At 35.6% G+C, this 18,546-nt stretch overlaps 1 protein-coding gene across 7 annotated transcripts in view; it reads left to right on the forward strand.

The window, feature by feature from the left end:
* Positions 1-18,546, forward strand: part of TRMT11 (tRNA methyltransferase 11 homolog) — a 77,506-nt gene that overhangs the window by 13,405 nt on the left and 45,555 nt on the right. For all 7 annotated transcript variants that reach the window (XR_009212490.1, XR_009212487.1, XR_009212486.1 and 4 more), the window contains 4 exons: positions 8,851-8,931; positions 11,712-11,876; positions 13,223-13,304; positions 13,422-13,553. Coding sequence is in view for 1 of the 7 variants with exons in the window: in XM_032158472.2 (XP_032014363.1) it covers positions 8,851-8,931; positions 11,712-11,876; positions 13,223-13,304; positions 13,422-13,553 (460 nt within the window). In the remaining 6 variants the exon portion in view is untranslated. The remainder of the gene's footprint in view (positions 1-8,850; positions 8,932-11,711; positions 11,877-13,222; positions 13,305-13,421; positions 13,554-18,546) is intronic.

The following is an 18,546-nucleotide window of genomic DNA, read 5'->3' on the forward strand; positions in this document are numbered from 1 at the left end:
TCTAATTTTTTTGTAGCAGAAAAACTTGCAATACCATACATTGTAGAAATGTTGTAAAGCTATATAGTTTATTTAAATAGGAAAACTCTTGGTGAAAGAAAGACTTGAATGACAAGATCAAAAAAATGTATTCATCTGGTTTAAATGTATACATACAGTTTAAATTCATAACTGTATATGTGGATGGAGAAAAACAGTTAATATAGCCTATCTTTGAGTTGGTTTGTGGAGGTTTATAAGTAAGTGTGAAATAAGAAAAGTGTCAAAGTATCAATGGGCTAGATAGCCTGGTCGCTGTGGCAGTGACCTTGGTTTTTTTGTGCATATTATTGGGATAATTTTTTATGGAAGTCCTAAAACTCCATCTGACTCTGTGCAGACTTTTTCCTACTTCCACTCAATTTTGCTGGATCTTGCCCATACCCAGCAAATACTTGTATTTAAATTTGTTTGACCAAACTCAATATGGCTCATTTTGTGGTTGGCGCCTATCCCTGCAGCCATCTTTCCCCTTGGGCAGTGATGATGCAGAGCTAACGTTTATTGAATAGTAAATGTATCAGGTACTGTGCTATGCATTCTGATGCTACTATCTAGTTTAATTCTTACAACAACTAACATGGAGATACTTTAAGAATTTGCTTGAGGAAATTATGGCAGAGAGAAAGGTGAAGTGACTTGGCCAAGGTTATACAGTATATTGGTTTCATAGGATTCAAACTCAAGCAGTCCAACTCCAGAGCTCATGCCCTTAACTTCGAGCTGCCTCTCTCTGCATTGGGATCTGCCAACCAGCTATTACACCATGTAGTAACTTAAGGAATATGACCACATACGCTTAGGAAGAAGTAGTATCAAGGTCAATAAATTTCTAATTGATGGAATAACTTCCTCTGTTTATTGTTGAGTTAATTCACTGGTGAGTCTTTCTTCTCTGCCAGTTTCTCCATATCACCAACCCTCAGCATACTCTATATTCTTTTCTTCCCCACTCTCATTATCTTAAGTAACTCACCCCAAATTTTAAACTTTTTATTGGAAATAATATCAAACTTTCAGAAAAGCTACAAGAATAAAAATAGGACAAAGAACATGCATGTATCCCTAACTTAGTTTAAGCTGTTGTTAACATTTGGCCTCATTTGCTTTATCATTTGTTCTATTTGTTTATATTTACGTAATCTTTTCTTTCCTGCATCATTTGAAAGTTGTATCCATCACATCCCTTTACCCTTCAAGTAATTATTTCTCAAGAATAAGGATATATTCTTCTACATAACCACAGTACTGTTTTCAATGTTAATAGATGTATTAATATAGTACTTTGATATTCATATTCCAGTCTTGCCAGTTGACCCAGTAGTATTAATATTTTTGACAGCATCCTTTTCCCTTTCCTGGCTAGGATCAGGTATTATATTTTATTGTTAATATTTGTTTGATGTCTTTGATTTGGAACACAGCCAAATTCTTTTTTTGTTTTATGAAATTTGCACTTTTCAAGATGCTATTTCTCTTCTCTTTATTTTTTATCTTATTTTTTCCTCATTTTGGGTTGTTTGATGTCTCCTCAAGATTAGGATTAGGTTATACATTCCCAGCTGGACCACTACATCAGTGATTTTTGTGGCCTTCTCAGGGGTGTGTACATGATGACATTCTGCCCTGCATTGGTATTGGTAATTTTTGATCATCTGGTCTAGGTTGTGTTTGATTTTTTTCCATTCATAATCATAAACAGTACAATTACTAGTGGTTTTATTTTTTTTTTTTCTTGCTATTAAGCAATCTGTGGAGAGACACATTAAGACCATGTAGTATTCTATTCCTTATCCAGTCTCCTCTCACCACTCAGGTCGTCAGGTTTAGTAGCCATTGATAATTCTTTCCTGAAACAGTTTTTACTTTGATGGTTTCAAAGGGATGATTTTCCAACTCCGGTGCTCCCTCTACAGTTACAAGTCAACATTCATTATTCTACTGTAAGCAAAAACCCTTTCCTCTCTTCCATTTATTTGTTTTTCTATTTGTTATTAATATGAACTAGTGGGTTCTCCTTTTTAACCCCAATGGTCTGTAATTCATTATATTTCTTAATTTTCTTAATTACTTTTGTTCCTCAAATTGTGATTTGCCCAGTGAGAGCTCTTTCACCTTGAATCTGTCTTTGTGACATGTTCCTATCCTTTTTTCTTTGGAGTACTTCCTTCCTTTCTCTTCTATTTGTTCAAGCTCTGGTATCAGTCACTATTTCTCCAAGGAATTTTTGTTTCTTTTAGCAGGGAAATGAAATCTGGATTATAGATCCTTTCAGTGGACAAACTAGAAAATATATATGCATATATACACAATATGCATGTAAGTGCTTGCACAAATATACATGTATATATTCCTGTATACTGTGCATATGCACATACACATGCATATACATATTTTAGACACTGTGAATTTGCACATATACTACAAATTGCAGTCAGTCCTTACAGATTTCCTTTTGACTACCCTATTTTGTGTTTCTGTGCACCTTCTTCCACAGTGAGAACCCTGATTCCTTTTTTTTTTTTTTTTTGTGAGACGGAGTCTCGCTCTGTCACCCAGGCTGGAGTGCAGTGGCGTGATCTCGGCTCACTGCAAGCTCCGCCTCCCGGGTTCACGCCATTCTCCTGCCTCAGCCTCTCCGAGTAGCTGGGACTACAGGCGCCCACCACCACGGCTGGCTAATTTTTTGTATTTTTAGTAGAGACGGGGTTTCACCACGTTAGCCAGGATGGTCTCGATCTCCTGACCTCGTGATCCGCCCGCCTCGGCCTCCCAAAGTGCTGGGATTACAAGCGTGAGCCACCGCGCCCGGCCGAGAACCCTGATTCCTATCTACATCAACCCATTTACTCTTTTCCTCATTCCTATATCTGAAATGGTTTCACAGTTGTTTTGCTTATGCCACTTAAAAAAATCCCGTGAATAAGAGTTAAGGATGTGTTTTCAGTTCTTTACCCTAAGGGGCAGTAAAGTGAAATACTGTGCCTGCTTTTTCTCTTTTCATTTAAAATTCATTTGGGTTCATTTGTTCCAGTTTGCCCTCTGTTTTAGGTTTTTATCTCCCATCCGCCACCCCTTATTGATTTACTTTTATTTTCAAATATGTATAAGATGAACTTGCTTCCAAAAGTCAGAACCGCACAAGAAGTGGTACTCAGAGAGGTGTCACTTTACCTTTATAACGCTTCCAGCCTGTTTTCCCACCTATCCTAGGTGGCTAACTTCGTTGTTTTCTAGTTGATTCTTCCTGTTTCTTTTTGTAATGCTAATACATTTTCTTATTAATAATGGAATATATACATTTTCTTATTTTCGCTACTTTCTTACACAAAAGGTATCATACTGTGTGTGTTGGTTTTAACTTTGCTTTTTTCACTTAATGGTATGTCCTGGAAATCACTTCCTGTCAGTTTATGGAGCTTATCTTTATTCTTTTTTAGTTTTGCTTCATGAGTGTATGTACCGTAATGTATTCAAACAATCTCCTATAGTTGGACATCGGTAGTTTTCAGTATTTTACAGTTACAAATAATGCTTGAAATGACTAACCTTATGAATATATACCTTTGTAATGTTGGAGATGTAGCTCTAGGGCAAGCTTATCCAACCCGCAACCCATGGACCACATGTGGGATGGCTTTGAATGTGGCCTGACACAAACTTGTAAAGTTTTTTAAAACATTATGAGAATTTTTGCAATTTTTTAAAAGCCCATCAGCTATCATTAGTGTTAGTGTATTTTATGTACAGCCCAAGACAATTCTTCTTCCAATGTGGCCCAGGAAAGCCAAAAGATTGGACCCTCCTGTCCTAGGGTAAATTCTTACAAGTAGGATTTCTGGGTTGAAGAGTGTATGCATATGCAGTTTCATTAGATATTGCCAAATTTGTCTCCATTATACTATTTTGGATTCCTACCAACAGTTGTAGGAGAGTCCCTGTTTTTCCACAATCTCACCAGCAGAGTATATTTCAGGCTTTTGAAGTTTTGCTTGTTCTGTTGGGTGAAAAATGGTATCTCAATGTAGTGTTAATTTGTATGTCTGTGGTTACGAATGAAGTATCACAACTTTTTATATTTTAAGGGCCGTTACGACTTTCTTTGATTTGTCTTTTGCCCATTTTTTGATAGCATTTTTGGTCTCTTTCCCCGATTTTTCAAGGTCCTTTGTAAGCTTGGGATACAACCCCCTCACACTCCCCCTCTTTTTCTGTGATGTATGTTGCAGTATTTTCCCTTAGCTTGTCATTTATCTTTTGACTTTGCTACTAATTGATTTTTGCCATGCAAAAGTTTTCCCCACATTCAAGTTATAGAGGAATTCATTTGTGTTTTCTTCTAGTACTTTTGTAGTTTTACATTTTTTCTTTTTAGATCTCTGGTTCGTTTGGAGATTATTCTCTGGCATGATGTGAAGAATGGATTTAATTTATCTTTTTCCAAATGCTAAAGCTTTTATTCTTAATCTTGTTCTTGGACTTCAAAAACTTTTTTTGTCAATTGAGAATAATTCTTTTAGATATATACATATATTATATATCTAATGATTAATATATATACATACACATAGACTAGACCACAGAGTTAAAAAATATGGTTGCCAGTATGGGTAATATTTTTTTGTTGAGTAGATAAGGCTAGATTTTGAAATTATCTTCACAGCTGTCAATATATGGACCATTCATAGTGTGTTGAGGGGCAAGGGGACCTGCTTCTGTTTGCTTTAGGGCAGCTCCTCACAGTGGGTAGTATATTTGGAACATCTGACTGTTCATATAGGACAATTAATAGAAAATAAGAGGAGGATCTTTGCAAAGGTGCTGCTGAAATATATTTTCATAATTTGTGTTTGTAGTTTTAAGTAAAGCTTTAGGACATCAGTCAATTTTTGGTGCTTTTGTTTTGAAACATAACCAATAATTGTGAATAGACACAGGTCTTAAGCACAGTTTGTCCTCTCTTGGGCCTTTTGCCTCACCGATGGGTAGTACCTTCTGAAGGACTGGAGAAACATGTAGCTCTGTGTCCTCCTCCATGGCCATAGTTTTCATAAAACATTTGTTGATATTTTTCTTTTGGTTGCCTTTTAAATAGTTTTTTAAAAAAATTCACATGTGTTTAATCCCCTTTTTATTTTAAAGGTACAAAATTGAAATGTATGTAGTTTCCCAAGTTTATTGCCCACTTACTACTCATGGTTCGTGATTTTTCTCAGGGATATAGAGTAGGGTAGAAAGCTTCTGGGAGACTGAAAGATAATATAGAGAAAAATAATCTTTTCATGCCTAAATACTTTTCCTTTTTTCTTTTAGACTGTTTGCTACTGTTGTTCAGAATGACATTGTGAGCGGCAGAAACACACTTTTCTTTCTATTTTAACAAATACATTGATTTTCGTTTTAGTAAAATTTTTTTTTTAAAGTGTGTGTGTGTCTCCACTTTCCCGAAGGGGAAGAGACATAGCATTATGTCAGCTTTTAGTTGTTAGGAAGTGCTACTATTCTCATGTGAGTCTGGCTAAAGGAATGATCATCATGAATTTATTGAATACCTATTAATGGCACACCCCTGTCTGTGATACAGTACAAGAGTTGTGAATGGCATATATAGCACTCTTATTAACAGAGTGTGTAGCTTTACTTAATATAATTTGTTTAGTAACATATTTTGCTTTTGTTTATCTAATTGGTGAGTGAATATGTATTTACTTCAACTGGTGCTAATCCCAAAGGAGGTGTGTGATATAAACAAAAGAATAAATAGAGCAAAGTTTAAATCTTTTTACCAATTAGTATGTGACTTTGGGCAAGATTCTTAACTTGTCTGGGTTTCACTTCTACATTTGTAAAATGGTAATACTAATATATTATGAGGATTAAGTGAGGCAATATGTGTATACAATATTTCTAGGAAGTTGCCTGACATGTGGTAGACATTTAGTGAACTGTAATGGTTATCATTATTACTTTTTAATTATTATTTTGATGAGATTTTAGATGCCTTTTTGGTGAAAGATGTTAGATGTAGCTAATATTAAATGGTGATGATAAAGAATTTGACCATAAACTCATTTTCTACTACTCTTTTTGGCTAATTTCCAAGATATTAATAATTTGCAACTGTTGGCATGTTATAGCAGCAGGCAAGGGAATTGAAATATAAAATTATAAATGTCAAATTCTTTGTTTATAATTAAAATAATATGTGCAAGTGTATGCCAGTTGCTTTAGGTAGCACAGAACTCTGCAGCCGTAGATCTGATTCCCTTTCATCCCCTCTGTCAAGTGAGTCAGCTCCTCCAGTAATGAGAATTCACCCAGAAGACCAATGTATACTCCTTGGCCATGTGTACCTTCAGATGACCCATAGGTGGAAGGAAAGGAGTGTAACTCCTTTTGAAGTTTTATCATTGCAAAATAGTGGACACAGAAACCAGGTGTTAGGGAACTGACTATCCTGGTTCTGGGAAGAGAAAATGGGGAGAAAAAGAGAAGGTTAGGAGAGTGAGATAATGGATCTCTGTAGGTTTGTATAATATTCTCTTTCGCATTTTTTTCCCACTACACTTTGTAGTCCCCTTTTCCTGGAATCTCATGGTTTGTCTAGTAGGAGTCCCATTGTCTAGCAGTATTCTTTTGCTCGGCCTGCTAGTTTAATTTATTTAAGTAGAATTCTTTTTTTAAAAAAGATAAAACAGATGCAATAATATTGCCGTTTTTCTTTCTTTCTTTTCTCTCAGCAAAACCAAAGCCCAGTCTCTCATTGCTCCACGTTTGCAAAGCTTTCCAGTTAGTTCTCTAAAGATGAAAATCATAAATTAGTTTTTACATCATGGAATAAATTCAATTCTTATTGTATTATTTTGCCTGTAAGGTATTACCCTAACCTTAAAGTGCTTACTATTTAAGTAATGAGAAATTGAAACACTGAGTTGCTAGCATAGATCACATATGCAGTATTTTTACTTTTGGTAATGTAAAAAGAAATGGGTGAGTCATGTTACTTGCCTCCTTGATACTTCACTCTCCTTTTTTTTTAGCACCCCTTCTTCCACCAAAAAGATCCCCCAAAAAACTCCAACTGAGGTATAGCTAAATGTAAAAAGTGCTTCAATTTAATCAAAAGAACAACTGGATGACTACCAATGATTACCCAGTGACCCGTTCAGATAAGCTAATTTATTATGATTTTATTTAAAAAAAATAAAAGCTTAAAAGGCACGAAGTTAAGTATCAGGTGCAGTCTAACAGATTATTCATCTCCTTTCAGCAGTGTACTTGTAAATTGGGTCTTCTCAAAACTCACTCTAACCAAATGGATAAGGTTCTGTTTAAGGAAGCACAGGAAAGCTTTTCTGTTCCCCTTGACAACTAGTTCTTCTAGGTGAGTATCTGCCTTAACTGGCAGAATTGTAGTGATTCCTTGTAATTTGGGTGAAGTGACTTTGTGAGTATTCCAAGTCATCACTTATGCTGCCTTTTCTAAATAAGGAGTGTTCCATTTCCAGAGTAAGAATTATGAGGACTTTTTAACCTTCCCTCTCACATAAATGCTTTTTGTAGTTAGTATGAGAGGACATAGGTTTTGGTTTCTGCTGTACTTTTAGTCTTTCATTTCTCTTCTTCATGGGTTCTAAAAAGAACTAGTCAGTTATAATATTTTCATGAACAAAGTATTTTTAATTCCATGCTACCACACTATGTTTTAAATGGCTATGGAAGGAACACCATTAATTTATGGATCTTGACCCTCCAGAGGCACTACCCATCTTAGTTACAGAGATTACATCTCAAAAGAATATAAGGGAAAGAGCCCTAGTATTTTTTCCCCTTGTCCAAGTCTGTGCATATATTGTAATAGAAGAATATATTTATGATTTCAGCTTGACTAGCAGGCCTTCCTAGAGTATAGCTAATTAAGACTTGCCTAAGCACTAAAAGCATTTTAATTTGAATGATTAAAAAAAGTGAAGTTTAATTAAAAGTACAATTATTAAAAGTTCAGTTAATTGTGTACAATTTTTTCTTAATTTAAAAATACTATTACCTTTCATTTTAAAGAGTTTCATTTTATTAAGATTTCTCTTCATGCATGAGCTGGTCACATCTGTCACATTACTTTGTCTAGTCAGATTGTATTGGGACAGTTGTTCTTACTTTGGTCACAGCACTAATAAAAAGTTTATTAATTATTTTGTGCATGTTTGATAATCGTTATTTAGAAATTTATATTTACAGTTTAAAACAAGAGATAATTACTTGATTGGTTACAGGAGTAACTATATTAAAATAGTTAATTCTTAAAAAAATTAAAATAAGTCCTAACCTTTTAATTTCTCTAAGAACTAATGTCTCACATAGTAATTATGCCCTCTTTATTTGTTTGAAACTCTGACTTCAGTGGGAATCGAGCCTAGTTGTCAGAATTTATTCTGTTTATTGCCAGCTTTTTGTGTAAACAGCCTTATATGCTCATTTTTAAGAAAGGAGCAAAACGTTTTTGTGTAGAGCTCTAAAAATAAGATGAAAATGTCTAAATATACATTATTTTGACCAAAAAAAGGTAAAATAGTGCTGTTTAAAATAATGATGCCAGGGTATACATTAATTTCTCTACTTTGTTACCAGTTTAGTGGATATGGCTTAGGGGTTTGTTTTTTCAGTCCTGAGGCTTACTAAGTATGTTATGACCAATGTCATTTCAGGATACTCTGCCTGCAGCTAGTTTCTAAGACTGGATGAAGTTAAATAGGAACAAACAGGAGTTTGGGACTTACTGATTAACAGGTCAAAATTGTGTGATTTTTTCAGGTGGCCTCCTGATAGCATGTGCTCATTTTGGTGCATATGTGTATGGGACAGACATAGACTACAACACAGTTCATGGCTTGGGTGAGTAGAGATTATAGACAGTGTTATAGTCGTTGCTGTGGTACCAAATGTACCTTTAAAAATACAGTTGACCCTGGAAGAACATAAGTTTGAATTGCACAGGTCCACTTATACTCAGATTTATTTCCATCTCTGCCACTCCTGAAACAACAAGGCCAATCCCTCCACTTCCTCTTCCTCCTCAGTCTACTCAACATGAAGATGATGAGGATGAAGACCTTTATGATGATCCACTTCCACTTCATGAATAGTAAATCTATTTTTACTGAATAAAGTAAGTATAACAGTAGGCTGTTAGTAGTTAAGTTTTGGGGGAGTCAAAAGTTATATGCATATTTTTGACTGAGGAGTTGGCACCCCAACCCCCATGTTGCTCAAGGGTCAACTGTAGTTTTATATGGCATTATTTTAATCTTCGAATACAAAATTGTGATATAATTTTACTTGTTTTTATAAGACTTCATTGGGTATCTACTTTTATGATCCAGTGTGTACAGAGTGATTTCCTGGGGGAACACGAAGGTGAATGAGAAAAAGTCCTGCTCTCAGAGGGCTTTAAGGAAGTGCAGGAAAGTGATAACCCAGTGACCAATTCAGAGCTATAATTTATTAATTATAACGAATTAATAAATATACATGATAATGAAACATATTTGGTTAAGATTATCACCACTCATTTAAAGATTATCACCAAAATTATTCACTGATCATACATTGAATATATACTGGATTAATAACTAGTCTTTGAGGTACTATTTATGTTTCTAATTTTATAACTGACCAAAACCTCTTTAAAGTAACTTTAAAGATTCTGCCTTGAACTGAGGGTACTTGAAACAGTCATCTGCTTTACTTTTCAGGTAATTATGGAAAATATTTTAAACTCTAGAAGCTTCAATAATGATGTGTGATTGGATGGAATTGAATCAAACTGAAAAAATATTTCCTTATAGCTTAATGGTATTGAAAATGTCATTTTATTGATGATTTTGAGATTATTTGTGTTTATGTTGGTATTCATTATAATAACTGGGATCAGCCCTCATAATACTCTTTTCCTTTTCCTCACCCAGTATAAGTTACTGTATTGGTGAGCATTTATTATACTTTATTTTCTTTTGTGGAAGTAATTTGATATCTTGTACTGGTGACCTATCTTTTTCCCTACCTTAACTGTAAAGAATTTAGTAACATTTATTAGGAAAATGAGTTACAATTTATTAGGTGTACATAAATGGGCTAGCAAGAAGAAGATATTCTTTATCTGAAATCTGTTTTAAAAAGTACTAAGAATTATTCCAATTTGCTTTTAGTAGAAGCACTATATTTCTTTTAAGGAAATTGTCTTACATAATTTACTTGAATTTTTATTTATTAAAGTTACGTTTGGAAACTTATGTTGTAACCTTCAGTCTACTGGGGTAGAATTCTGATTGAGGTAGTTTCCTTAGAGCTTATCCAAGATACTGTTAGGTACACCCTCTGTTTCCTATGGTTCTGAACTCTTACTTTATCCTAAAATATTCTCAAGTTTCTCCTGTTTTAAAAGTACAAAACTTTTTTTTTTTAGCAAATCTGTAGAGGTTCTCTAGCTACCACTTCGTTTTCCTTTTCCATTTGCCAAAATGCTTCTTGAAAAACTAGTGTAACTTCTTGTCTCCTCTTCTTCATCTTTCTTCTGGCCATTATTTTCCAGCTTCTGTGCCTATCATTCTGCTGAAAATGCTAACAAAGGCCACAGATTTATAGCATTTGACAGTGTTGACCTTTATACAGCCGCTCTTGGTTTCCTTGACAGTGGTCTCGGCAGGTGGTACTTTTACTTTTTTGTTTCTTCTCAGTCTACTTGATGCCGTGCAATTTTCTTTGATTTCTGTTTATATATTGTTTTTTTTTTTCCAGGCGTCTACCTATCTTTGAGCACTTCTCCAGCACACTGCATGTTTTTCAGAGTCATGTCATTCTTCTTCTTTTGATTTTATAAGAATAATTATAGAGCAAACATGTAACTGCCTCCTAAGTGAACAAAAAGAATGTTATTCAGCCTTATGGAGTCAGTATAAGATTATATGCTGATAACTCCAAAGTCTGTATATTCTGGCCTTCAACTACCTGCTGAATGTCCCCACTGCGTATCTTTTTCTGAATGTTCTGCAGGTACCTCAAGGTACATCAAGATTGATATATCTTAAATGGATCTCATCTTTTTTCTTAAGCTTGTTTTTCTTCCTGGTTTCTCTGATATTAATCACTGGTGTCATCATCCTAAACTATCATGTCTCCTAAACAAGGAACTTACGAGCTTCTTTAGCCTTCCTTCCACTCCCACTTTAACTTTCATTAGCAATGTCTCCATTTTGCCTCTCTTCTCCACGGTCACAACTGCGGCGTTTCCCAAGTTCGCTCTCTTCATTTCTGTTTCATTTATCTGATTCATACTATCTCTACACAGGACTGTTTACTGCTGGAAGAAAGGAACCATATTCTCTTCAACTCTATCTTACTACAAAAATCTTCATACTTGAAAATATCGAATGAGTGTTTTAAGGCAGTTTTACTTGGAAGTTGACAGAACAAGATAAATTAGACATCAGTACAGTTTACTGTTATGTTGAAATTAAAATAACTATTTACTTGTATACATAAAATTAAGATTTTAAATGAAAGCAAATTTTGAATAAATGTAGGTTTCAGTGAGTTAAAACATTACTTTTTCTAAATGACAGAAAATAAGAATACTCTGTTTAATACTTTCTGTCTTCCTTTTTCTTTCCCTTCAGGAAAGGCTACTAGGAAAAACCAGAAATGGAGAGGACCAGATGAAAACATTAGGGCCAATCTTCGTCAATATGGTTTAGAGAAGCATTACCTTGATGTCCTGGTTTCAGATGCATCTAAACCTTCCTGGAGGAAGGGCACATATTTTGATGCAATCATTACTGATCGTAAGTTTATTTTTATACAAAAGTAGGAGTAGGATTCGTTTTGTAAAATCATTTACATTTAAAGTACAAAATTTACCAACACATGCACAAAATGCCAACTTGTCAGTATTTCTCCCATCTACCCCCAGCTTCCTTATCTTGTAAGGAGAAAGTTATGAAGGTACTTAACTACCTTGTTAAGGGCTTACTGTTTTGTTTTTCTAAACAAATATATTGACTTGCCATCCACTTTTATATCCTTTTATATTAACTTGTCACTCGTTTTTCCCTTCAGCTTATTTTTTTGAGGCATATATTTAGTATTTGTTTTTGTATTGACTATAATTGGTTATTATACCAACTGGAGCTCAAATGTCATTTGCAATTATGGTGTCAAATTTTGAACAGAGTTTCGGATATCACACATTTCTCTATGTGTAAGCATTTGTGTTTTTGTAGTGCCTGTTTTCACTGGCATCTGCTTTCTAGCATTACAAGAAATTTGGGGTTCTGTGGAACCACTGGGCCTGTGAACCTACTGAGCTTCAGGAATGTGCATGAAAATTTATTTTCCCATGCCTCATGAAGTCCTGAGTTTTTTAGGCAGCCTATCTAAGAACAGGTCTGCCTTTTCTATAGTATTTGACAGTAAATCTGTAAATAGTGGCAAAGTTCAGCCCTTCTATCTCAGCTCTCTTTAGTTCTTTGCCAACTTAGATTTTGCCAAATGTAATGTAACAAAAGAAAAATTATCAAGGCATTATGGTTTCAGTGTGAATATACTTTATGAAAATTTAGTTTTTTTTAATTAACAGTTTGCTTTATTATTTGCTCTCCCACTCTGTGTTTACTTATATAAAATACATTTTCTGATCAACTTGAGAGTACGTGGTATACATTGTGGCCTTTTACTCCTATACTTCAGTGTGTATTTACTAAGAACAAAGATAGTCACTTAGCAAAAATGCAGTTATCAAGTTCAGTAAATTGATAAAATACTTTCTTCTACAGTTTGCCATTCAATTTTGTCAACTGACTCAGTAATAGCTTTTATGGCATATATTTTCCCTCTAGGACAGGATCTACTCTAGAGTCAGGTATTACATTTAGTAATGATATCTTTTAGGCCTCCTTTAATTTGTAACACTTGCACAGCTTTTCTCAATGACTTTTATGACATTGACATATTTTAAGAAGATAGTTGCTCCTCCCCCAAGTCTTTATGTTGTACATTTTCAGTTGGATTTGTGTATCGGTGATGTTGTGTTCTTCTCAAGGTGTCACATTTGAAGGCAGCATGGCTATTTGCCCTTGATCAGTGATTTGGTGACTTTTGACTATCTATGTTACCTTTGTTTTCTGTCTAGCTCCATATGGTATCAGAGAATCTACAAGAAGAACAGGTTCACAGAAGGAGATACCAAAGGGGATAGAAAAATGGGAAAAATGGTAAGTGAAATTTAAATATGATGTGTTACTACTTTGAGAAGAAGCATGTGGCTTCCCCGTTAACTTAGCATTCTTAAAATTTTTCACTGATTTTGAAATTTTCTTTCCTTTGTGTAGTCCAGAAAGCCATGTTCCTGTTTCCTTGAGTTATCGTCTGAGTGATATGTTTCTTGACCTGTTAAACTTCGCAGCTGAGACCCTCGTGTTAGGTGGAAGACTAGTCTATTGGTTACCGGTGTATACGCCAGAGTATGTAATCTTATTTTTAATTTCATTTTTCTTACAATGTTTGCATATCTAGTATAATTTTCTCTTTATCTCTTCTTGCATTTGGCGCATCTTTGTATTTAATTTGTAATGGCCTTTGTTTGCCTTCAAATGTGTATAAAATAGTCTTTTTATTTATTTATTTTTTGAGACAAGGTCTTGCTGTGTCGCCCAGGCTGGAGTGCAGTGGTGTGATCATGACTCATTGCAGCCTTGACCTCCCAGGCTCAAGTGATCCTCCCACCTCAGCCTCCTGAGTAGCTGGGACTACAGGCATGTGTCACCATGCTCAGCTATTTTTTATTTTTATTTTTCGTAGAGGTGGAGTCTCAGTGTGTTGCCCAGGTTGGTTTTAAACTTCTAGGCTCAAGCAGTCCACCTGCCTCAGCCTCCCGAAGTGTTGTGGTTATAAGAGTGAGCCACTGTACTCAGCCTCCTTCTTTTCATCAACTGAATTGTTTTGAACTTGTTATTTTATATCAGGGGTTGGCAAACCACGGCCTATGGGCCAGGTATGGTCCTCAGCCTATGTTTGTAAGGTTCTTGAGCTAGGACTAGTTTTTAGATTTTTAAAGGTTGTTAAAAAATATCCACACAAAATAATGTGACAGAAACATACAGCATATGACCCACAAAATCTAAAATATTTACTCTCTGGCCCTTTACAGAAAAAGTTTTGCCACCCCTTATTGTACCCTACACTTAGCTTAGTACCTATAGATCACAGCTGTTTTATAGCTCTTTTGCCAGTCTATAGATGTAATTTTCAACAGCTTAGCTAAAGGATTTACGCATCTACTACCTTCTAATGCTAGCTTTAATATATATTGGCTATTATGATTATCTTAAGTACAATAAATCAAAAGCTAAGACCAAAATAAAAGCTGTGCATATATTTAAAGCCCTGATTATGTTCAGCATTATTGCTTTGAGTTTTGCTATTCAGTAACTATTAAATATAAACAAAGCTATATATATTAACAGTAAAAGACAAGATGTTTGAACAAGATGGAATGTTTAAATTTGAAAGGTATTGCCAAGCTCAGTAGGTTATTTCTTCAATCTGCCATAGATATATTTTTAATACAATTATTTTAATTCCTATATTTGTATTTGTATTTTATTTTATTTATTTTTTGAGACAGGGTTTCGCTTTGTCACCCAGACTGGAGTACAGTGGCACGATCTCAGCTCACTGCAACCTCCACCTCCTGGGTTCAAGCGATTCTGCCACCTCAGCCTTCTGAGTAGCTGGGATTACAGGTGCATGCCACCACGCCCCGTTAAGTTTTGTATTTTTAATAAAGACGAGGTTTCACTGTGTTGTCCAGGCTGGTCTTGAACTCCTGACCTCATGATCCACCCACCTTGGCCTCCCAAAGTGTTGGGATTATAGGCGTGAGCCATGGCGTCCGGCCAATTCCTATAATTACTATACATAATTATACAGTGGTAACTGTCTTTTTCTACAAAGATTGGTAGTCCCTCAGCATTTGGGACCCTCAGCTATTTGGTATTGTTTGTTTTACAAATGCTGTATTTGAAATTACCATGGCCTAACTTTAGTTATGCATTTCGTTATCAGCTGATAAGAGAGAATACATTTGTACCCAGATCCCTTAACACTGAGTTTTTTTTTGTTGCTAACGATCATCTCATTTAACCTCTTTTGGAAATGAGGAAACTTAATTCCACGGAGTGAAATGACCTATCTGAAGTTAAAAGCCAGCTAGCTAATATGTTTCCTTATTCCCAGTGCTGTATTCACTTAATTTAACATCCTGCCAGATCTCGTATATTTATATGAAATGATAGGTGAGGTTTTATTAATATTTTCAGATAAGAGTATATTTGTTCATGTCTTTGTAAAAAGGGTTGCTGCCTTAGACAAACTGAATTCCAGCAACAAGCTACTTGCTTTTTGTTTAATTCAAGTTGTAGGGCTAAAATTTAAAAAAAAAAATTATTGTGAAATAATTTCAAACTTACAGAAGTTTCAAACACAATACAGAAGACTCCCATCTCTACCCTTATCCAGATTTTTCCAATATTAACATATGTCTACCTCCCCCCGGCTCCTGCACATATCTATTATCACTAATCTTTTTTTTTTTTTTTTTTTTTTGAGACGGAGTCTCGTTCTGTCACCCAGGCTGGAGTGCAGTGGCGTGATCTTGGCTCACTGCAAGCTCCGCCTTCCAGATTCATGCCATTCTCCTGCCTCAGCCTCCCAAGTAGCTGGGACTACAGGTGTCTGCCACCACGCCCGGCTAATTTTTTGTATTTTTTTTTTTGGAGAGACAGGGTTTCACCGTGTTAGCCAGGATGGTCTCAATCTCCTGACCTCGTGATCCGCCCGCCTCGGTGCTGGGATTACAGGTGTGAGCCACCGTGCCCAGCCTATCACTAATCTTTTTGAAACCATTTGAGAAGTTGTTGGTATGGTGCCCTCTTACCTCTATATATGTCATTGTATTTTTCAGAAACAAGAACATTCCTATCTAACCATGATCCACCCTGCAAGTCTGGAAGTTAGCATTTATAACAGTATTCCATCCAGATCATAGACACCATTCGAATTTTACCAGTTGCAATCCATGTAGGAAACTGTGCTGTAACCATCTATCCTATCTTTTTTGGTCTTCTGCAGTCTGGAATATTTTCTGTCTTTCCATATCTCTTGTGTCCTTGGAAGTTTTGTAGAGGACATGGCTTATGTTCTGAGGGTTGACTCTCAACCGGGGCCCTCTGATATTTCTTCTATGACCAGACTGAGGTCGTGCTTTCTTGGTAGGAATACCACAAACATGATCTTTGCAGCACATTATAGGGCACACAAAGCCACTCCTCCTGGTAATGTTAACTTTGATTGTCTGGTCAGGCTCTTCTCTGTCAGATTTCTCCTCTCTGAATCATGGTTTTCTTCTTTGATTTGTATTTTATGGGGAAATAAGAAGATTACACTAATATCTTGTTTTTCATCAAACCACTACTCAGATTGATGACTCCATTGTTGACAGCCACTTCTGAGATGGTTGCCAAATGATTCTTTTTTCCATCATTTCTTTTGCATTTGTAAGTTGGTAGTCTATAAGAAAGAGCTTTTCTTTCTGCCCCATTTACTTCATTAATTTATTTATAGTGGTATGGAGTCATGGATTCCTATATTATTCATTGGGTTGTAATTTATTAGTAGCAGTATTTTGTTGCTCAAATTGTCCCAGATTTGACCAGTGGGAGTTTCTTTGAGCTGGCTCTTCTGCCCTTTTGAAATATCCTCAGTAGTTTTTTATGTAAGTCCTTCCTTTTTAGCGTATCTGACTGTTCACTGTTTTGTAGTTTATTATTTAATTATAATCAAAATCATATGTGGTTGAGAATTTATTTTGGAGTTCTTTCATTCCTTTATAAAAAGTAATATTGGAGGTTCTTTAAACTGAATGTATTTCTAAAGACTTTAAAAAGTGGCCACTGGATATTTCTTCAATGGCTTCTCTATTTTAGTAATTTTAGATAAGGGAAGATTTCCAAATACATATAACCAAAGTGATGTTTTAGAAAGGGAAAAGGGAGACATGTTTTAGTGATTTTTTTTTTTTGTCTTAGATGTTTTATCAGTGGATAGATTTCTTCTAGTTATGTGTCTAACACATGTGGGAAGACTGTGGTGGCATTTATTTCCCTGAGTTTTTGGCCCCCGGAGAGGGTTATTTTCAGATCCCCTGATGTTCATTATTAGACCTCAATCGTGTCTTCTCTCTTTAAGCCTAAAGCGATCTTATTAATTATTAATAGTGAACTAAATTTGTCTTGAGTTTATGCTAGAAACATGAACTGTTTTCATATTCAAGGTCTTTACTCTTTTGAAAATTCTTTACTGTTTTGAAAATAACACAGTATCAAGATGAATTTGAGTCTAAAGGCATCTGTAAAACTTTGAAATAATATTCTTCTGAATTAAACAGTTTAGAATCAGTTTAACTATGTTATATTGAAAATATGGCTTTATATTGTACCAGGAATAAAAAGGAATTCAATTTACAATTGTACCTTAGTGTAGTTTAATTTTAAGACTTTTGTATTTTTGGTGTGGTGAATGTAAGCTATTAGTTCTATTACTGAATTAATTTACTCTCAGCCAAACCCTGTTATATGATTCAAGTTACACATTATAACCAAGTTCAGGTATTAACCCAGGATTGGTTGAAAAGTATAAGACATAAAAGCAAAATACTGCCTAAAAGCTTAGTTGTATATGGAAAATTGTGAGAGCTAATGATAGAAAAGGATTTTCTCACTGTTCGACAATTTTTTTTTATTAATTTTTTTTGCACACAAAAACAATAAACATTTTCTAATAATACATACAAACAAAAAGATGCGTATCAAACGTATTAGGAAGGTTGCACATGGGAAGTCGGGGAATAGAAATGGGGGGTGGGAGTTAAAATAAATGAGAGAGGGACTTTATATGGATCAGTGATAATAACTCAATCCTCTATTTGACAAAGAAGAGGGAGAAGGAAGAGGAAGAAAAAGAAAGTGGGATAAAGGATCAGAAAGGGAGGAAAATAGAAAAAATTAGAGTATGACTCCAGGGTAGACCTGTTTTGTTGTCACTGAGTTGGTTGGTTAGTTTGTCTGTTGTATTTTTCATGTTTCGCCATGTTGGCCAGACTGGTCTCGAACTCCTAGCCCGAAGTGATCAACCCGCCTCGCCCCCCAGAGTGCCGGGACCACAGGCGTGAGCCACCACGTCCAGCCCCCACATTGCTTCTGGCCTCCGTGGTAGACCTCCGAGACGGAGCGGCCGGGCAGAGGCGCTCCTCACTTCCCAGACGGGGTGGCCAGGCAGAGACACTCCTCACTTCTTCCCAGACGATAGGTGGCTGGGCAGAGGCGCTCCTCACTTCCCAGACGATGGGTGGCCGGGCAGAGGCGCTCCTCACTTCCCAGAAGATGGGCGGCCGGGCAG

Source organism: Hylobates moloch, unplaced genomic scaffold (genome assembly GCF_009828535.3).
Source record: "Hylobates moloch isolate HMO894 unplaced genomic scaffold, HMol_V3 SCAFFOLD_2, whole genome shotgun sequence".
Classification (NCBI taxonomy): domain Eukaryota; kingdom Metazoa; phylum Chordata; class Mammalia; order Primates; family Hylobatidae; genus Hylobates; species Hylobates moloch.